The sequence below is a fragment of the Castor canadensis genome, chromosome 16, assembly GCF_047511655.1.
Source record: "Castor canadensis chromosome 16, mCasCan1.hap1v2, whole genome shotgun sequence".
In the NCBI taxonomy this organism is placed as follows: domain Eukaryota; kingdom Metazoa; phylum Chordata; class Mammalia; order Rodentia; family Castoridae; genus Castor; species Castor canadensis.
Window position 1 is genome coordinate 55861416 of NC_133401.1, and position 19012 is coordinate 55880427.

The 19012-nt window shown below is 41.4% G+C and overlaps 1 protein-coding gene across 8 annotated transcripts in view; it reads left to right on the forward strand.

Annotated features, from left to right (window-relative positions):
• Positions 1-3719: 3719 nt before the first annotated feature.
• The window catches only part of Gria1 (glutamate ionotropic receptor AMPA type subunit 1), a 348064-nt gene continuing 332771 nt past the window's right edge, over positions 3720-19012 (forward strand). For 2 of the 8 annotated variants that reach the window (XM_074057056.1, XM_074057057.1), the window contains exon 1: positions 7180-7316. Coding sequence is in view for 5 of the 8 variants with exons in the window: in XM_074057054.1 (XP_073913155.1) it covers positions 4167-4248; positions 7179-7316 (220 nt within the window). In the remaining 3 variants the exon portion in view is untranslated. Of the gene's footprint in view, positions 4249-7178; positions 7317-19012 lie in introns of those variants that run through there. The other 6 variants (XM_074057054.1, XM_074057051.1, XM_074057055.1 and 3 more) reach the window with 6 other exon arrangements.

Here is a 19012-nt window from a genome sequence, read left to right on the forward strand (position 1 = left end):
GCAGAAAAGGTACCTAATATTAAAAATAAAACTCACAAAATTCACATTTATACTTTCTCATGAAAATTAAACATCTGCACCCTGGGCCTCTACTTCCTTTTAGCAATAAGCAGCTAGCATTGAGTACCTGCAACAGCCTCTGCAGGATATATCTAGTACTTCTCTTTGTTCATACTGGCCTGCCCCCTTTTCTGGCATACTTCATTCCTTTTCCTATTTGGCCCAAACAGGCATATGAATTTGAAATCCCTGCCCAACACCATTTTCCTTGATTTGTAGTGAAATAAGTAAATCTAGTGCTATTTTGGCTACATGGTAGCAGAATTTAAAGCAGGAACCAGGATAGATCATAATGGATTTAAGAGTAGGTGCCCTGCTGTCTCTGGGGCACAATCTGGCCAGTATTTGAAAGGCTTTCCACTGGCCCATCATCTGCCTGGAGTCCTTCCATTTGGGTACTCATCCATTTGGATTTTAAGGAGCAGACATCTTCAGGTATCCCATTTGATACATAAAAAAGTCTTAAGATAAATTTTATATTTCTTCAGTGTAATATGATAGAGGAGTGGGAGGCTGGAACAAGGCCCTGGTGGGTCACATGCTCTGTCTCCTTAAGAAAGGTTTTTGAAGCATCAGTGTTATTTATGTTTTGAGCCAGTTAATTGGCATTTTGAAGGGGCTTTCCTGAGCACTCTTCAAGGTTTGATAGCATCCCTGGCCTCTGCACACAGAGCCAGAAGCATTTCCCCAGTTGTGAGGATAGAAAACATTTCTAGATATTGTCAAACACCTCCAAAGGGATAAAATTACTTCCATTTGAGACCCACAGGCTAACCATCTAGCTACCCTGAAACTTACCCAATCTATAAAGTAGGGTCTAACTCCTGTCCTTACGGGAGGATGACATGAGATGATAGGTGTACAGATGTGTAAATCAGTGGGTCACATATTTTTAGGATTTATCAGTCTTCCAGACAGATACTGGGCATGGTAAATAGAATCAGTGAACATAAGGAGAGAACATGAAGAACTGATAACGAGTGGCATGGAAACTTGTTTAGGGAAATAATCTGTAAGACACATAGTTTTACTTTTGAGGCTGAGGAAATGAGAAAAATACCTTCTAACAGTGGACAGTTTTTTTTTTCTTTTTCCTCATGAGCATACCCAGTTTTGTCACTGTTGCACTAGTGCAACAGAAATGCCCCATGATTCTCCCTTGCTCCTGCGTCTTGGAGGGCAAATCCTGGCCCTAACCTCTTTGTGTTTCTGTGTTCTGATGTGCACTGTGATTTCAAGGCTAACAGAGCATATAGCAGCCTCTCCTGCCTTCAGCCATGCTTGATCTCTCCTCTTTACATATCTTCCCCCAGCCCTGGGTTTGGTTTCTGCTTGTGATTTCTTTCAAGCCCCGCTCTTGATCTTACAGGTAGACACATGGGATGCTTTGCTCCTTACTCTGGTGTTTACCTCTCTATTAGAGCACATGTCCTGGTCCACTATGGATAACTGCTGACTAAGATCATCTGTGTTCTTCTTACATCAGATTCACTTGCCTTGAGGCAGAGGTTGGACCTGGTCCCTTTTCCATATCCTCCAGCACCCAACCACAACGGATTCCCAACAGCATTTGAATTGAACAGAATTTTGAAGAGAAAACCTAAATGTAATTTGCTCAAGTGTGAAATGTATAAATTTCATGCTTATTTAATCATTGAACAGCTATGTATTTAATAGGCCAAGAGATGTTATTGATCATACTTGAGCAGGGCAGTGAAATAGAACTATATTTTAGAAGATCTGTCTGACCATATGATTTACAAAGAACAGAAAACACATATTTTCACTCCTTTAAGCACCCTCTGTCCCATACACACATGTAAGCAAAACAATTCTTACCCACTCAAGTGGGTGTTGAGGTTTTGCTAATTAATCCTTATGAAGGGCTTTAAGATCTTCTAAAAGGTGACAAAGTGTGAAACCTTCAGTGACAGCCTAATTATTATTATTACCAGGCACAGAGCTCACAGAACTTGAAAGATCCCCAGGTACCATTCAAAATAGTAAGATGCAAAAAATGCAAATGGAGAAACTATAACATGGAATCATTGAATCACAGCCTCTTAATATTGGCCTTAGAAGTGATCTTTTCAGACTCTGTTCTCCCAGTTTCCCAAACTGATGCTTACCCCAGAATGTCCCTATCCAGTAATTCCTCTGTCAGAGCCTAAGGGTAGAGGGTTTGAGACTAATGGGGCAGTTCCTTGTGTTTAAATGCCCAATCTCTTCCTTGTTAGCAGTGGAAATTTGGGTAAATTACTCAGCTTCAGTTTCTTTATCAATAAAATGGGAATGAGATTACCTCCCACAGGAGTGGCTGTGGGATAAATGGTGCCATGCATGCACTGCAGAGCATAATCCCTAGCACATAACAAATAGTGAATAAACATCAGCTGTAAAAAAACACTTGGGCTAATTCATATACGTGAAAGGACATAGGAAGTCATAAAGCATCTGACCTCCAAGGTGTTCTTACTCTGGGGGCTCCATTGAACACTGCCTGGGATTTCTTGCAAATCCCATCCCTCACAGTTATCACACAAGTGTGTGTGACTATGCAGAACTGGGGAAGAAAGTAAAGAATCCCTGGATAAAATCATCTATTCAAATGGCAAAGAAATATCTGGTCACACTCTTTTTTCCCTCTTTCCAACTAAAGATAAGGTGGACCTTGCTTTTCCTGGGCAATCCTGGGTTGGATGTGAGTCCCAGCCAGGGCAGAGGGTGCAGGTTGGCAGTCTTAGTGGGTCTGTATCTTTGTGATGGAATACCTGGAGCCTTGGTATTTTCATTTGTAAAAACAGGACTCAAGGTTGCTTCATGAGGTTGGTGTCAGCATAGATGAATACCACTGTGATGTTGCTTGATAAACTGTAAAGTGCCTGCAGTTGCTGTTAGCAACTGCTTCTTCACAACTCACAGTATTTTCCTGAACACAGTGCTTCTTTCTTTGGGTTATTTCAGTGGAAGCCCTGAACTAGGTGGGTTTTATGGAATTCCAGCATACACTATCATGACCATCATCTAGAGATAACTGAAAGCCTGAATCCTGTCATTAGAATCCCTACAAAATGACTCATGTAATTGCCCCATGTGAGTATCCTTAGTCTTTATTGAACACCCACACAGTTCTGATGCTATAGACTCTGGTTGCATGCAAGAACGGGGGGAAGGGGGCCTATTTCAAATGCTTAGAATTTTAAAGATACCCCAATGTTCTTATAAAGGTAAACAGGAATGCCAAATATCCAAGTCAAAACAACTGCTAGTCATTCTTGAGCCTCCTGTTGTCTTTCTCTCTAACCATGGGGGTGGGGTGTGTGGATTGCTTTTTTCTTTGAATTTCTTAAGAGGGATTTCTAAGGTCTTCCCCTTGAGAATTAGGTGTAGGAATAATTGGGCCAGTGGAGTGCAGGAGACATATCCAGCACAGCCTGTGCACTCCTAGAAAAAGTGACCTAGATCAAGTAGCTAGTGAATCCAGGACTATTGTGGGGACCCCCTGCCACCTACTGACTTATGGCTGAACCCACATTTCCAGTAGTATGGGGCTGACTGGGGGACAGGCAGAGAGAGCTACAGAAGATGAGGAAGGTGAAGGGGACTGTGGGTCACCCCTACCACTCTCAGCAACAAGCCCTCCCATCCTCTGCACAAACAGAAAGGAGGGTACAGTGAGGATGGGGAGGCAGGGGTGAGAGGTGGGGGAGACTAGCTTGGAAGCTGGCTCCCTAGGTATTAGCATAGAGCTTACTGCTTGTGTGAGTGTGAGGGGGAGAGTGAGAGAGCAAGGGAGGGAGAGAGAGGCAGGCAGGCTGCAAGAGGAGAGGAGAGAGAGAAAAGAAGAGGAGAGGGGGAGCGAGCGCTCCGGCTAGCATGAGGACGGGCTTCTCTCCGTGCTCAGTTAATCTGGCTGTCAGTTGGTGTTAACGCTGCAGTTTAAGTGCTCGGATTCCAAATCTCACAGAAGGAAGGAAGCAAGCAAGGAAGGAAGGAACCACGGAGGAAAAGAACAGGCACAGCAACGACAGGAATAAAAGGAAGGGGGGGAAACACCAAATCTATGATTGGACCTGGGCTTCTTTCTCGCCAATGCAAAAAGGAATATGCAGCACATTTTTGCCTTCTTCTGCACCGGTTTCCTAGGCGCGGTAGTAGGTGCCAATTTCCCCAACAATATCCAGATCGGTGAGTGAAAGGGGTACCCTGGGGAGGGACTTTCTGAATCTAGCTAGAGATAATTTGGGGAGGGGTCTCTCACCATCCCCCTGTAGGAGCTGATGTGCTTGGCGATGTAAAGCCCTCAGCGTGGAAGGAAGAGGAAGAGGGCTGCGAGCCAGGGGAGGGGACTTCTTGTGATCCGATGAAGGGCAGAGGAGGAGTGCTCTACACACACACACACACACGCACACACACACACACGCACACACACACACACAGGTGCCCACACTCCGAGCACAAGCATGTGAAATGGAGGAACCACTGCTTCAGAAGGGGAAAAAAATTATCAGGCTGCTTGGAACAGTGCTGTGGGGGTTTAAGGAGTTAACTCTGTGGCTTGGTAAATGGTGCCCGATATCAGTTATTTATATAAGTATATATGTGGGTGTATGTGTGTGTGATTACATATTAAACGTGCACGTATGGATTGGATTGCAGGAGGCAGCATTTCTTGGTGGAGGAGAGGAGAAAGACCCTCTCAAAGAAGGAGGGAAGGTGCTAGGTTTACTGTAGCTGCGAACATAATGCCCCAGGCCCCATTGGTGAGGGGCTCGCTCCTGTTCTGGACCCCTCTCATTGCCCTCTCTGCTGTCTGCCATGCTGGACTGTGTTCCCTATGCCCCCAATCCTGGACTTCCTAGCCTTCCTTTTCTCTGTTCCCTCCGTGGCCCCCTCCTCTTAGATGCTCTGTCCACAGACATTGCCAAGCTTTTACACACGCTCCTTTCCCCTCTTGTAAGCCGTCCACATCACTGGCTCCATCCTCTCAACTTAGAGGCAGTTTTCAACATGCTGCATGCCTTTTTGTTCCCCATTTCCCTTTCTTGGTTGCTGGGCTTCTTAAAAGTCCCCCATCCCTGTATTTAGAAGGGAGCTGATAGATAATTCTGCTCCTCACAATCATAGGAGAAAGCAAAACAAACAGAAGCAACAACACCAATGACCAAGCATGTCCCTGAGGCATGGGGGTCAATGTGACCAGCATTTCTGTGCTGTTTGTGTCCCGGAATGAAACACATTGCTCTGCCTGGAGGCGTCTTGGTTGGTTTGCTTTCTCTTTTCTCCCCCCATAGGAAGCTGGTTCCACTAGGGAAAGTCCCATTGTTGATAGTTGGTGCTCTTTGTGTGTGTGTGGGTGGGGAGGATGTGGTGCAGGTGGTATTTGGTCTGCACACATGCACTGCAGTGGTGCCTGTTTGGGCCTCTCCAGCTTGCTGGCTCCAAGCAAGGTTAGAGTGGCCGTGGAGTAACTTGCTTTGTTTCCTGACACCTGTTAAGCTGCATTCAGAAGTGTATATGTGTACGTGTGCCTTGCCTCACATGCAAAACTTCCTGCAGCCCAGCCTGTACCAGCCTGTAGCTTCTACCTCCCACCGCCCACCTGCTCTCTTCCATTCACTGCAGGAGAGGAGGAAGAGGACAGAGAAGAGTTTGGGGTGTGGTCATCTGAGAGGGAAGGGTGGACCAACAGAATCAAGAATGACCTTTTTTGTTGTTTTTACTCTTTAAAATGGGGGCATAGCACATATGGAAATCACTTGCTCTTACCGTGGCATTGGTTATGTCTGCACTTACACACTTCCCACGTTTTGCTGGGTATAACGGTTGTCTAGAGATACTCAGACTTGCTTTCTTCAGGTATATTTGTGTCTATTGCCATGGGTATAAATGCATGGGGGTGTTTTGTGTACATGTATATATTATGTTTGTTCGTGTGTCTCTGCAGATTTTTCATCATATGTAGCCCCAACTTTCTCAAACAACTGATAAAATCATTTTTGCTGTTTTCAAACAAAAGGTAGAAACATTAAATTGTACAACAGATGATGAAAATATCACCACCATGAGGTTAGACTTGATTCTGCTTTTACAATGTCTAATAAAAGCCTTGCAATCCATTTTTGTTGTTCTTAAAAACAAACAAATACCCACTGTCAAAGAAGTTAGAAGTACATTATTGGGACTGTGATTCCTGGCAGATCTGAGGTACACTTCTCTGGAAACATTCATTATAGTTCAGTTTCTGGAAATACCTGATTTTAATTGACAACAATGTATTTAATTCACTTATATATCCACAATAAATACAAAGGTAAGGCCTATTCTTGTTTCTTGGAACAGGAATCCTGACAGGTATCTTTCCTGTGTTTTTATTGGAATAGAATGTTTATACCTCTTAACATTATTAAAATCCCACAGCCTCAAAGCATAAGGTTCTAACATGCAAACACACAATGGTAATCCCTTATGTAACAAGTCACTCCAAAGAAGCTGGAAACATGAAGAAAGAAAAAAGCGAAACACTACTTGCAGGAAACCAAGAGTCTTCACAGGTAGTGAATTAAAAACTTTGGAGGCAATAGAATAGTTAAATTATGTATGGGTCTTGCCAGATCAAAGATCAAAGTGTCAAAGAAAATAATTACAGTGCTAGAGAAGCCCACAGAGTCCCAGACCTAGATTTCAGTCACCTTTCCACTATTATCAGCCTCTACTTCCTGCCAGGCTCTGTGGTGGGAGACTTAGCCCATGCAAGACAAGTTAGGCACAGGGAGGTGTGTGTGCATGTAAGAGTACAGGCTCCAGGTTCCTTGCAAAAGGGAGGAGGAATAGAAATGCCACAGGACTCCTACCTTGTCTGACCTTAGCTGAGTGGAGAAGACACATGACACATTTGGGCAGAGTGATGGATATTAGGGGCTCTGTCACCAAAAGCTCTTCTATAGAAGAGCTCAATGTCTGTCTAGTTGAGTCTTTTTGAACTCTCATCCCTACTGCTGAAAGGTATGACTAGTGAGTTTGGCATGAGAGAGAAAAGAGCTTCTCTGGGGTAGATCACTGAGGAACTAAGACCTGTCTCTAGCCCTGATACCATATTGCATTTTCTTTCCTCACAGGGGGATTATTTCCAAACCAGCAGTCACAGGAACATGCCGCTTTTAGATTTGCTTTGTCACAACTCACAGAGCCCCCAAAGCTGCTCCCCCAGATTGATATTGTGAACATCAGTGACAGCTTTGAGATGACCTATAGATGTAAGTAATTGCTTCTATTTCTGAGATTTCTTTCTGTGCTAGACCAATGAAAGGGGGGCCTGTGGGTAGGTGGTAGTGTTGCAAAAATGACTTGAGTTGTCATTTATCTTCATAAGAGAAAGCCCTCCAAGAAAAATTTCCAGAGCCTTTTGAGTGATTCCAGCAGTTGGTATTTTAGATCCTGCTATGCCTCATGGAATGGTTTGCTTTTTCACTGTCAGCCAACTTTAAATGCCAGCTAGTGGGTACTTGGGTTGACTGAATTTCCCTTACCTTGTCTCGCAAAGGTTTTCCGGTCAGCTGAGAGAGTATCATATACAGGAAACTTCTGAGAGATGTAGAATAAAAGGTTCTGACTTTAGGAAAATGTGATTAAAATGCTTAAGCCATTTTCTGGCCACAAATTATAAGTCTTCCTATAACTTGATAAGAAAAGGTAGAGAAGTTGTGTGTCTGGTTTCCTGTATTTGGAAGTGATCAATAATTATTAAAACTTGTTGCCTTGATTATTTCTAAAAGGCTTGAAGTGATTGATTGCTTAAGGCACAATTTGCACACATTTAAAAAAGAGTCTGAAAAATCTACATTTTGTGTGATGGCCTTTGAGCATTAAACAGAACAGAGGTGACATCAAGAGAGGGAAGGGAAAGATATATTGCTGATATGTGAATTGATTGCATTGCAAAATGTGAGCAGCAAACTCCACTCTGAGTTCTCCTAGCAACTGGGACTGGAAAGGAAACCTGTGCAGTTGGTTGTATGGTTCTCACTTTATGTCAGATGAAAGCATAAAAATTAATCAGTAGAGACATTTTCCCTCTAAGAGGTAAAAGCTCAAGTAGGAAATTACAGCAGGAAAGTGCAAATGGAATGAGTAAGAACAATTTGGGACCCAGAACTGCATTGAATTGGCATCATAGGCTTTGTGAGACACCATTGGCTTTGTAACATCTGCTGAATTATGGACGGTTGAAGCCATGGACTATATCTTTCATGTCTTTCCCAATTTCCACATGAGGGCTTTCAGTGATCTGTGCTGACTAGGCTTTGAAGTCTCAAAAATGAGAATGCAATTTCCCTACCCCTAAGGTGACTTATAAGATAATGATACAAATTCCAAGAATTATAAATATACTAGGTTCCTTTTATTGAGGACTATGATAAGTTTTTTTATAGATATTTATAGTAGCATTCATTACCATTTGGTGAGTATTGACTACAGCCCATGTGATACACTAGGTGCTTTCTTTGTGTTGGCTCATTTAATACTCTCGGAACCTTGCAGAGAACTCTATGTTGTCTACCTTTTAGAGATGAGGAAACTAAGGTAGCAACAGGTTATATAACTTACCTGAGGTTACCTGGGAAGTAAAGGGTGGTTTTTGTGACTCCAAAGCCTGAATTTTTGTACACTGATACTCATACTACTTTATCAACAATAGTAAGATTACTCAAGAAGTGAAAGGAAATTTTCAGTGTCTTATAAGACCTGATAAAACACTTAAGGAGAGAAACTTATAATATTTCAAAATGCAGCTATGAAAGATCATAAGGGTGGTTTATTGAATAAATAAAATAGCAATTCCACATTTTGGTAATACTGAAATTGAAAATCTTGTATACTGAGTTACTTACTACCCTTTAGAACAGATCCGAAATTTAATTGTTGAATTATAGTTCTGTGGGACAATCACCCTGGAAAGCCAGAAAAATACAGAGTAGATGTCTAGCTTTTCCTTTTCACATAGCTTAGAGTAGGATCTATAAAGGAAGGATTTGTATGTGAATATCAATGCATCTATAAATCATTTAAGAATGTACATAAGCTTTTGTAAGCATATGCAAGTGTTAATATATCTCTTGGGGGAAAGGCTTCATAGCTTTTGTCATAGTCTCAAAGGGGTTCATTACTCAAGAAAGATTACTTGTTTAGAGAAACCAGAAGAATAAATGGTTGGCATGTGTATTCACCCATATTGCTAAGAACTGCCTGTAACAGAACTTGGTGGAAAGAGATGGTTAACTGTCTCCCTTTTGTCAAGATTTGACTGGGCAGGACAAAATAAATGACAAAACTATGAGGAAATACTATAAGGTAAAAAGCCATGATCTGTACAGTTATCTTCACCACCTAAGACTTGATCTCTAATAAAGCTATTGACTATTTACTGGGAGGCAGAAATATGATACAAGAATTGTTACCCACTGTGGTCAGTGGACCGGGAGTATATGGAAATGGGTTCTTGAACTTGATGCCTGCCATATACTACTGTACAGGTTTCATTCATTCCTGTTTTATTCATTTGGATAGTCTTTAAATGTTTCTTTAAAGGTATAAACTGAGAAGGACATGGGAAATGCAGTGATGATAAAACACTCTGGCTCTTAAGTAACTATATTCCAGTAGGGGACACGTGAGGGACATTCTTAGAACTAGTAATGTTATTTTATACTTGGACCTTTAATTTCTACTCTTCATTCCAAGATCAGAGGAAGAACAAGGTGGGTGGAAAAGTAGCATTATAATTCCTAGCCTGCCTGGAAGAATCTGTTAATTTTCATGTGAGGCTAGGGAACCCTTCACGGCTATGTTCACTGTGGTCCATTGGTTTGGGAAAATTGTACATCTGTCCTAATTTGAATTGAGTGAAAACATCAAAGAGAGCAGAGTGGATCTGGGCAGAAAGAGTTAATCATGCACAGAAAAACAAGAAAAGTATATTATTCAGATTTAAATTGTGTGTGCCTTTTTGAAATATGGATTAGTAGTTACCTTAAGTTAACTGCTACAGTCTTACTTCCAGAAAATGACCAAATGTTTTTTTCATTATTTTTGCTGTCATTTCATTTTTATTCTGTGCGTTTTGTTATTCATTATCCTTCCACCAGAGGGTGGAGAGAGGAAGGGAGAGAAAGTGTAACAGAAATTGTTCCTGCTGGCTTGTTAACAACTGGGGACTGTAGAAGAAGGGCTGTGGTTATAGGGTAGGGGATGCAGGGAAGATGGAAGATGATCATTTCTAGTACCACTGACCAAGGTGAGAGTTTGGCATCTTCTTTGCATTCAATCTTTCTTGCTTTCCTTGTCTGCCATCATTAAAAGATACAGTAATTGAATCAGCAATCCAAATGCCTTGGGATTTCCTCCAAGTCCTCTCCCAAGCCTACAGGAGAGAGTAAGGGAGGTTATCCACAGAGCAGGATATACTCTGTGAACTAAATCCTCTGTGTAAATGCTGACCAGATATCTGCACTGTCTTGGTGCCTTATGGTAAGTGTAAATAAAGGTATGAATGAAATGCTGGCTAGTGTTCCGATTAGAGGTCTGACGTGCATCGTGGCAACTTAATTTTTAGCTTTCATTCATTACCCATCCATTCATTCATTCATCAAGTACACAGCGAGTGTCTGCTTTGTGCCAAGCACTATGCCTAGATGCTAGAAATATAAGGACCAGAGAAGACCCTTTTTTTCTTCCTTTTGAGGCCTACAGTTTAGCCAACACGTCCCCAAACAAGTGCACCTGAAATTCACCCAGAAGCTAGTTTAAAGCAAGACTCGGTAGCAGACTCTTTATTTCCTGAATCAGAATATTCAAGAGTGGGCTGTGGAAGGATTCTGTAGTAGTTAGTATGGGAATCACACTTTAAGTAACTCTTTTATCTAAAAAGTCTTCCATTTCTTTAGTAAGCAGTTTTGAGTCCTTAACCAAGCCGAGCAGTGATGTTAAGTACCAGAAATGTAGACAAGGCTGAAACACATTCCTTGCCCTGAAGGACTTTATCCCTAGTGGCATCCTTCTGTGAAAAGAAAATTAAAATGTAATGCTGTACATGCCATTGCAGTGATTTGTAGGAGTATTAGAGGCTCTATGAGACATGGAGTTGGTCTTTCAGAGAGTAGTGTTTGGACTGAGTCTCAATAGTAAACAAAAGTTTTCTAGGACAGCAAGTTGAGAGGGCAGAGAGGGGAAGAGGCTGGTGCTTTCTAGGAATGCCTTACTTTGTGGTTCTCCAGTTCTGATCTTCAGTGACCCTCCATGATGGGCTCCTCATTTGACACTTATCAAATGAGGTAGAAAAGGGTCAGCAAATGGCCAACTACAAGCCAACTTCAGCATAGAGAGGGGCTTTTGGGTTCCACACACTATTAAATATGATGGAATTTCACACCAAAACTTAGATATATTATATTTCTTAAAATTTTAAAAGATGATACAACTCTGGGCCCCAAGTCTACGAAACCTCAACTTGCTGGGGTTGAATAAGGAGTGCTGATCTGGGTGGCCCTCCTTCCCAAACAGTAAGCATCTCATACTGAAAGCATTGAGTTTGCAAGCTCCAGTTGACTTGTCCTGTGATGTTGCCTGTGTGGGGGTCTTTGTAGGTTAACTCTGTCCACCACCAGAATATAAACTGCAGTAAGACCATGTTTATCAGTAGTTTGTTGTGGCTGTGTACACCTGGCAACAACCCTAAACACAAACATGTCTCCAGGATCAAGGGAGTCACACAGCATAACGATGCCAAGAGTCTACAAGACAGTCAGGTGGAGGGCGGCATTCCTAATTACAGTGGATCTCCCTCTGTTGTGAATGTACTTGGGAAGCTTAAGGGTATCCTAAGAAGTCTGTAGGCACTGTCTAAATATCACTCATCATTTTCAGAGTTAGAATAGTTCACATATTTGTTTTGCTTGGCCTGCATAATGCTCTTCAAAAATTTACCACAATACCCAAACTTATAGCTTCTTTGAAAAACCCTTAGGGCATTAAGCAATTCTGGGCCCAAATTTCTGCTCAGGTTCTATTGTTTAGAGCTGAGAAGTGCTACTCTCTTAATACAAAGCATAAACTTTCAACTTTTCCAAAGTTCCATTGCACATGTGGTCATTGTAGCCAAATTATTTTGCTTGGTCATGTGGGTAAGAAAGCCAATCTGCTCACACCTGACTTACATCCTTTAGCATCCAGTATTTTATTAGCTCATTGTAATGTCTTTTATTCATCCTGCAACAAATATTAAAGTATGTATAACTTCTGCTATTGAAAAAAATTGTCTGAATTTTATGTATTACTGAATACAGTAATAATACAGAATGATGGCTGGTAGTGGGGTAAAGGAAGACTATTTTGAAGGCCTATTCATGCCAGAAACTTCATAAATGTCTTATTTAAGTTTTATAACAATCCTCAAATGTTCTTATCCCCATTTTATAGACAGTGCTATTGAGACTAAGTGTTATTGTCTTCTTCACATTATGCAATAAACAAAAACCTAAGTAAATATTTAAAACCAGCTTTAGGGGGTTCAAAAGTTCACAAGCCTTCTCCCTTTGAAAATGCATGACTACAACAAACACAAAAGTGACAAAGCAGTGGAAAAGCCCACAGTAGAAGTGCTGCCATGAGTCTGATTCAGGATTAAATAAGACTGCCAGGGAGGAAGCTGTGGCTGTGGACAATGGGATCTCTCTGGGGTGGTGGTGCTCCAGCAAGTATTGAAAGGTGACACAAATGATAGTGGTGGGTGTGGTACTGGAGTCTGAATGCAGGGCCTCTTGCTTGCTAAGCAGGTGCTCTACCATTTGAGCTACCTCCCACCCTTTTTGTCAGGCTGGTTTTCTGAGAAAAAGTCTCATTAACTTTTGCCCAGGTTGGTCTTGAACCATGTCCTTCCAGTCTCTGTCTCCAGATGGGAGCTACTGTGCTGGCTTGCAAAGTGGGCTTTTGAGTTGGTGAAATCACAATATTCTTCTTCCTCTCCCTAACCACTGCTGCACATGCTGGTTTTCTGAGCTAGAGAGCTCAGCATTTGCCTTCTGCACCCATACCATGCTCCCCATGCTGTGGCAGATATCTACATTTCCCTGGTGGCTGGGACAATCTTATTTGGGCTCCTCCATTCTCGTCTGTGCTGTCATTTCAAGACACATAGTGTCAACATCTATTTGTGGTTGATAATCATCAGCTTTTCTGTATAGAAAAGTATTTGTAAATGTTTCTTTCTCTGGCTAATGACCTCCACTGAGATGAGAGATTGCTGCTCACCTCTCCAAGGCTAGGGACAAAGTAGCTCTATAAGCCATTTGGAAAACTGATAAGATTAATTAATTAATTCATTCAAAACACTTTTATTACTGTCCTCCATGTGTCCATCACTGCCCCTTGCACACCCCTGCAGACAGTATACATTGATCACTGAATCTTTCCCACTGAATGTGCATATGACCTCAAACTCACTCTCACCACAGTATTCTAAGCGGCTACTACAAATTGGTCAGTGCTGATGCGAGAGGAAATCTATCTGCTGTTACAAGGCATTGCACTTGGAATTGAAGCATTGATTCTTTCCTTAAGAGGCTCAGGTTCTTACAGAAGAAACAGACATGACATAGGGAGTCTCTGTCTCTCTCTATATATATCTCTTTCTACATAGCTCTTTCTGTCTGTCTGTCATACACATACGCACACACATTCAGACAAAGAAAAGAAAACTTATAGGAGGAAGAATTTAGGTTTCATCAAACAGGACATTTGAGTTGAAATCAGAAAGGCTGCAGATGTATACATTCACCATGTATGGTGCAGTGAAAAGTACACTGAATTGGGATTTGAAGACATGGATTCAAATGCCAGACAATCTTCTTGTTCAGGTGTAGCCTTGGAGATGTACAACCTCCATGCTTATTTATAAAATCAAGCTCACAATCTCTGAGAGCCCTTCTAAGGCTGTATTTCTATGCTGAGAGCTTATGGAAAGCTCTGGGGATAAAAGACGCTCTCTAGCCTTTGTTTGGAAGGAGGACCCTAAACCAATTGGGAATCTAAGAAAAACTGTACCTTCTCCACCAAGTTGAACAGCCAGGCCATGTTTTGTATGAGCCTACTCTAGGTCTCTGGTGCATTCATTCAGTATTTTACAAAATTTATGGAGTGCTTACATTGTGAACAAAAACAGAAGGCGGCCCTGTGCTTGTCTAGCTGACTAACTAGTAAGGGATGCAAATGAGCCAAATAATCATACAAATGACTGCATCACTATAAGTTGTGATAAATGATCTGAAAGAGAGGGTCAGGGTTCTGTGGAAAGATTTTGAAAAAAAAAAAAAAACAGCTCTGGGCAGGACCAGGAATGGGTGTTTGAACTGAGAACTGGAGCTGTTGGGGAGGCAGTGCTGGGAATAGGTCAGGAATTCTAGGAGCTGCCTGGGCAGAGGCCTGGCAGGGGGGGGATCAGGGGGAAAGCGTGAGACTGGAAAGGATGGCAAAGGCCAACTCGTGTATTTTGAGCTGTGGGAAACCTACTGAAGAGTTTTAAGCAGAAACATGCCTTGTTTAGACTTTTGTTTCAGATGCTTCCGAGCACTCTGCCACATTCACATTGTCTGGAGAACTTTGGCTTATGTAGCAATGGCCTTTGTTCCCTTACTCTTATTGCCAATTTAAGATGGAGACTTGCAGGCAAGCATAGGGTGAAGACAGAGGCTAGGGGATGGGGAAGCTGAGGATGGTGTACCAGTGTGCTATTGTCATATGTGATTTGTGGAAACTGGGGGCTGATGCAGTGCAGGGTCTAGAAATATGGGAGCCTGTGTGCTGCAGGAAATCATCTAGATCCCCCACTTAGTTCATCAACAGGAAAGTCATACACTACACTGAGCCTCAGTCTCTAGTCATACTGGACGACTATGGTCCTCAAATTTACACTGCACTTGCATCTCAAGCTGCTCTTTTCATATTCCTCTGTCCATATTCTGTCCTTTTGCCATGCAGGGTGGTACATGTTCTTAATCCCAGCATTTAAGAAGCTGAGGATATAAGTTTGAGGTCAGCCTGAACTACATAATGAAACCCTTTCTCAAAGAGAGAGAGAGGTCAGAGGGAGAGAGAGGAAGGAAGGAGGGAGGGAGGGGGAGGAGAGAGAAAGAAAGAAGAGAGAGACAGAGAGAGAGAGAGAAAGAAAGAAAGGAAAGAAAGAGAGAGAGAGAAAGACATTTTGTTCTTCTGGTCAATACCAGCTCTTTTTCCCTTTCTTCCCTTGAACATTCCTTGCTTGCCCATTTTCATGCTCTCCTCTGCCCCTCGGCCCTTTGTACATTCCCTGTGATGATTGAATTGTTATATTCAGCCTTTAGTAACCTAATCTTTGTCATCTTTCCTCTTCTGGATGAAGCAACTTGAGATCATTGGCTTGTTTTCTTCAACTTCCTATCATGGTCTCCACCACAGATGAATGTGCAGTGCTGTTAATTAATGAATGGTATATATTACTTAACAGCAATTGCAGTGGCCAGAATAAGCCTGAATTATTTCTGTGTATGGTAACTCTATGATGTTATGAGTTTTGAGAGTTCCAGGAGGCTGTACTATAAATTCATGTGATGGTTATTAGTGTGTAGCTGAAAAGTAATGGGGGTGAAAACCAGGTGTAAGTCAAATTGAAGGCTCATTCCAACTCCTTCTGGGCTGTTGTCAGGAAGGGCCCTAAATAAGGTATAAGGTTCCATTTTCTAAGTAAAGCATTTCTTGTCTAAGTCCTGGCTTTGCCATTGTTACAGGGGACCTGTATGGCTCATGTGAGTTGATTCTTCTTTTTGGAACCTCGGTTTCTTTCAAAAGAAGGTAATATCAATCACATATGGTTATTGCGAGAAGAACTAAATAATACAGGATTTCAAATCAATTTTCCACTCAATAAAATGCCACTAGTAGGCATTTTGCTTCTTCCTCTTCATAGGTGAGTAAACCAAGATCCCAAAGGAAACTAGAGAAGCAGTAGTGCGAGTTTCTGGTCTGGTCCCTAGACATTTGTGGGCTGGGAGGACTTCCTTCCCTGCCTTGTCTACCTGCAGCCTTCCTCCCCTGCCTCAGAGCATGCCACTTTGTCATGTGGCCCTCTGAATTTTTCAGCAGTTTGTGGTGCTTCCTGCCAGCTGTGGTTAAGGTGTGCAGAACACTGAGGTTGCTGGAAATCTCTTTCCACCCCCAACCTGCCCACTATGCTTGTGACTTTTTCATCCCAGCCTGCTGTCCAGATGGCACAGGTGAGCCAAGGCCATTGGAGGCCCAGGTTTCAGAGTATGCAGACAAAATTGGGACTAATGAGGCAGTTGTAGGTGAATGAAATTGAAACCCAATGGTTCAACCTATTTTAGTACGTTCATTATGTAGAGCCTCTAGGATGGAAATAGTTTTTTGAGAGAATTATTTTATTTTGTGTACAAAATTCTGTGTGTATATAGAAAACAGTGGGAACACAGGCACCACACAAAATAAAACTTGTAGAATTATAATACTGAAGATTAACTTTCTCTTTTCTGAACATATCAACTTAAAATTAATATGCTTATTTATTGTTTTATAACAAGATTTTTGCTGAGTATAACATTTATGTTACTTTTACTATTACACATACATTTTTAATGGCTTTCTAAAAGCCCCATTGTACATCTGTACTCTAATTTATTTAAGTCATCTCCTTTTATTGAGTATCTAGTTAATTTTTATTTTTTCTTTAAAAATGTTGTGATGATTACCCTAAAAATTTTTAATCAGCTGTATATTTTTTCCTGTTTTTATGAGTGTTAAAAATCAGTAGAATAATCCACAATGATATTGAATAGAATAATTATTGTGTGCAAGATTTTAGATAATTTGTTCAATCCCAACTTTGACAATAACTTGCTATATGACCTTGAGAAGTCTTTGTGTCCAGTTAGTTTCCATTGCATAATATGGGTAATAAAATCAGAGTCTAGGGTCATTAGAACAAGCAAATGCCATTACTTACATGAAAGAGTTTTGAACAATCAGAAGTGTTAGGCAAATGCAGGGTAATATAATTAACCAGGCTTCTTATCTATTAACACAAATGCATCATAAGTACAATGTGAATAATTAGTCTTTAGTATCTTCCTATGAAGGTGGTCATTATCTATGAATGAATCTATTTTGTAGATGGGAAACATTGGGATCTTAAGGCTAAGTTTATTCCAGGTCAAAACACGTAGCAATCTGAAAGCACATCTTTTCACTTATGATTCACTCCACAAGAATGGGTCAAATGTGTGGGTCATGGAATGCCTTTGGCTAAGAAATCTTTGCTTATAGGGACAAAGGACCAACCCCTTTTGTGCAGGGAACAATATGGCAAGTGATAGAATTATCTGTGTATTTTTTATATCAGATACAGCTAGATTCAAAGACTTGAAGGACATCTTTAAGGCTGAGACTTGCTGAGGAGGTGGAAGCATGAAGATCTCCAGTTAGAGGCACAGTTAGGGAGACTGTCTCAAAAAGAAAATAGAAACAAAAAGACTGGGCATGGCTCTACTGATAGAGCATTTGCCTAGCATGAGGCCTTGCATTCAATCCCCAGGACTATAAAATAAAATAAAGAAGACTGAGACATGACCACTAGATTTTTAGGCTGTCTAGCTTTTCTCTAACTTAGCTTTACTGTCAGACACATGTATCCCACATTTCAGAGCCCAGTATGTCCACCCTTCACTTGGGCAGCTCAAAGCTCAATGAAAATGGAACTGGTTTCTCCTATCAGTTGCACACAAATCCTAGGACTGATGTCATTGAATGAAACCCAGGCAGGACATATGCTCCTTTCTGAATGTGACACAGTTGCCAAAATAATGTACTCTTTTGGTTGGCATAGGCTAAGTTAAAAGATCATTCTTAGAATTTAGGGTGATGAGAAGGACCAATGATAAATGACTTAAATCATCCCAATCAATGGATATTGGGGAAGAGTAATTTCTCCAAAGAAAACTAGAGTGCTATTATTGAAAAAATGGAGGTGGAAAGAAGAATGCAGCAGGCAAAAGAATGAAGATATCCTCTTATTGCACATCTCTTTAGAATGGAAAATTTAGAGAAGCTGGAACTAAAACAATACAGGCCAAGGTCCACATGCAAAAGCCAGAAGAGTCACCAATAAGGGAAGTGCATACCAGGGATTCTGATGGATAAGGCAAGATCAGCAGTCAGGGTAGGCAAAAGGTCTGAAATTCAGGATGATGATTACTCAAAGCCATAAGGGGTCTTTGATAATCCCTGTCCTGCCAGGAGCAAACCTGTGCTCATGGATCAGCTTTAGGAAATGCTGTCTACTCACATGGGTATGCCTGGGATGGTCCCTTCAGGCCACTCTCCCAGTAACCAAGGCATTTCCTGTCCTACTCACTCAAGCTATTGTGCACAAACTCTTTAACAGTCCCAGTTGGAATCTTGGCTGCAAATATGATAAGCCCACACCACCAGATGGTTGGTTCTTCTAATTGGTTCCATCCCGTCTAGTTTTTGGCAGGAATGAAACCTTTCCTATGCCTGAAGAGGGGCCCACAGAAAGTCAGGTTCACATGAAGGAGTGCTTTAACCTCTAGAGGGTAAACAGGCTAAGCTTAAACTGGTTTCTATCTAAGGTAAACATAGTGGTATGTTTCTTCCACACCAGGTCATGGATTTGCAGTAGACTGAAATTCTAAAACTAATGCTGATGAGACAAAAGGTTTTAATGGCTGGAAAGAGATTCAGCTAAAAAGATAAACTGATCTAGTAGAAGACATTCATTTAGTCAATCATTGGTATTTATGTAGCGTTGTGGTAGATTAGATTATTAATTGGTAATTCTTTATCTTTCCCCCCATTCCTTGGGAGCAGTATATTTCCCAGATCCATTAAT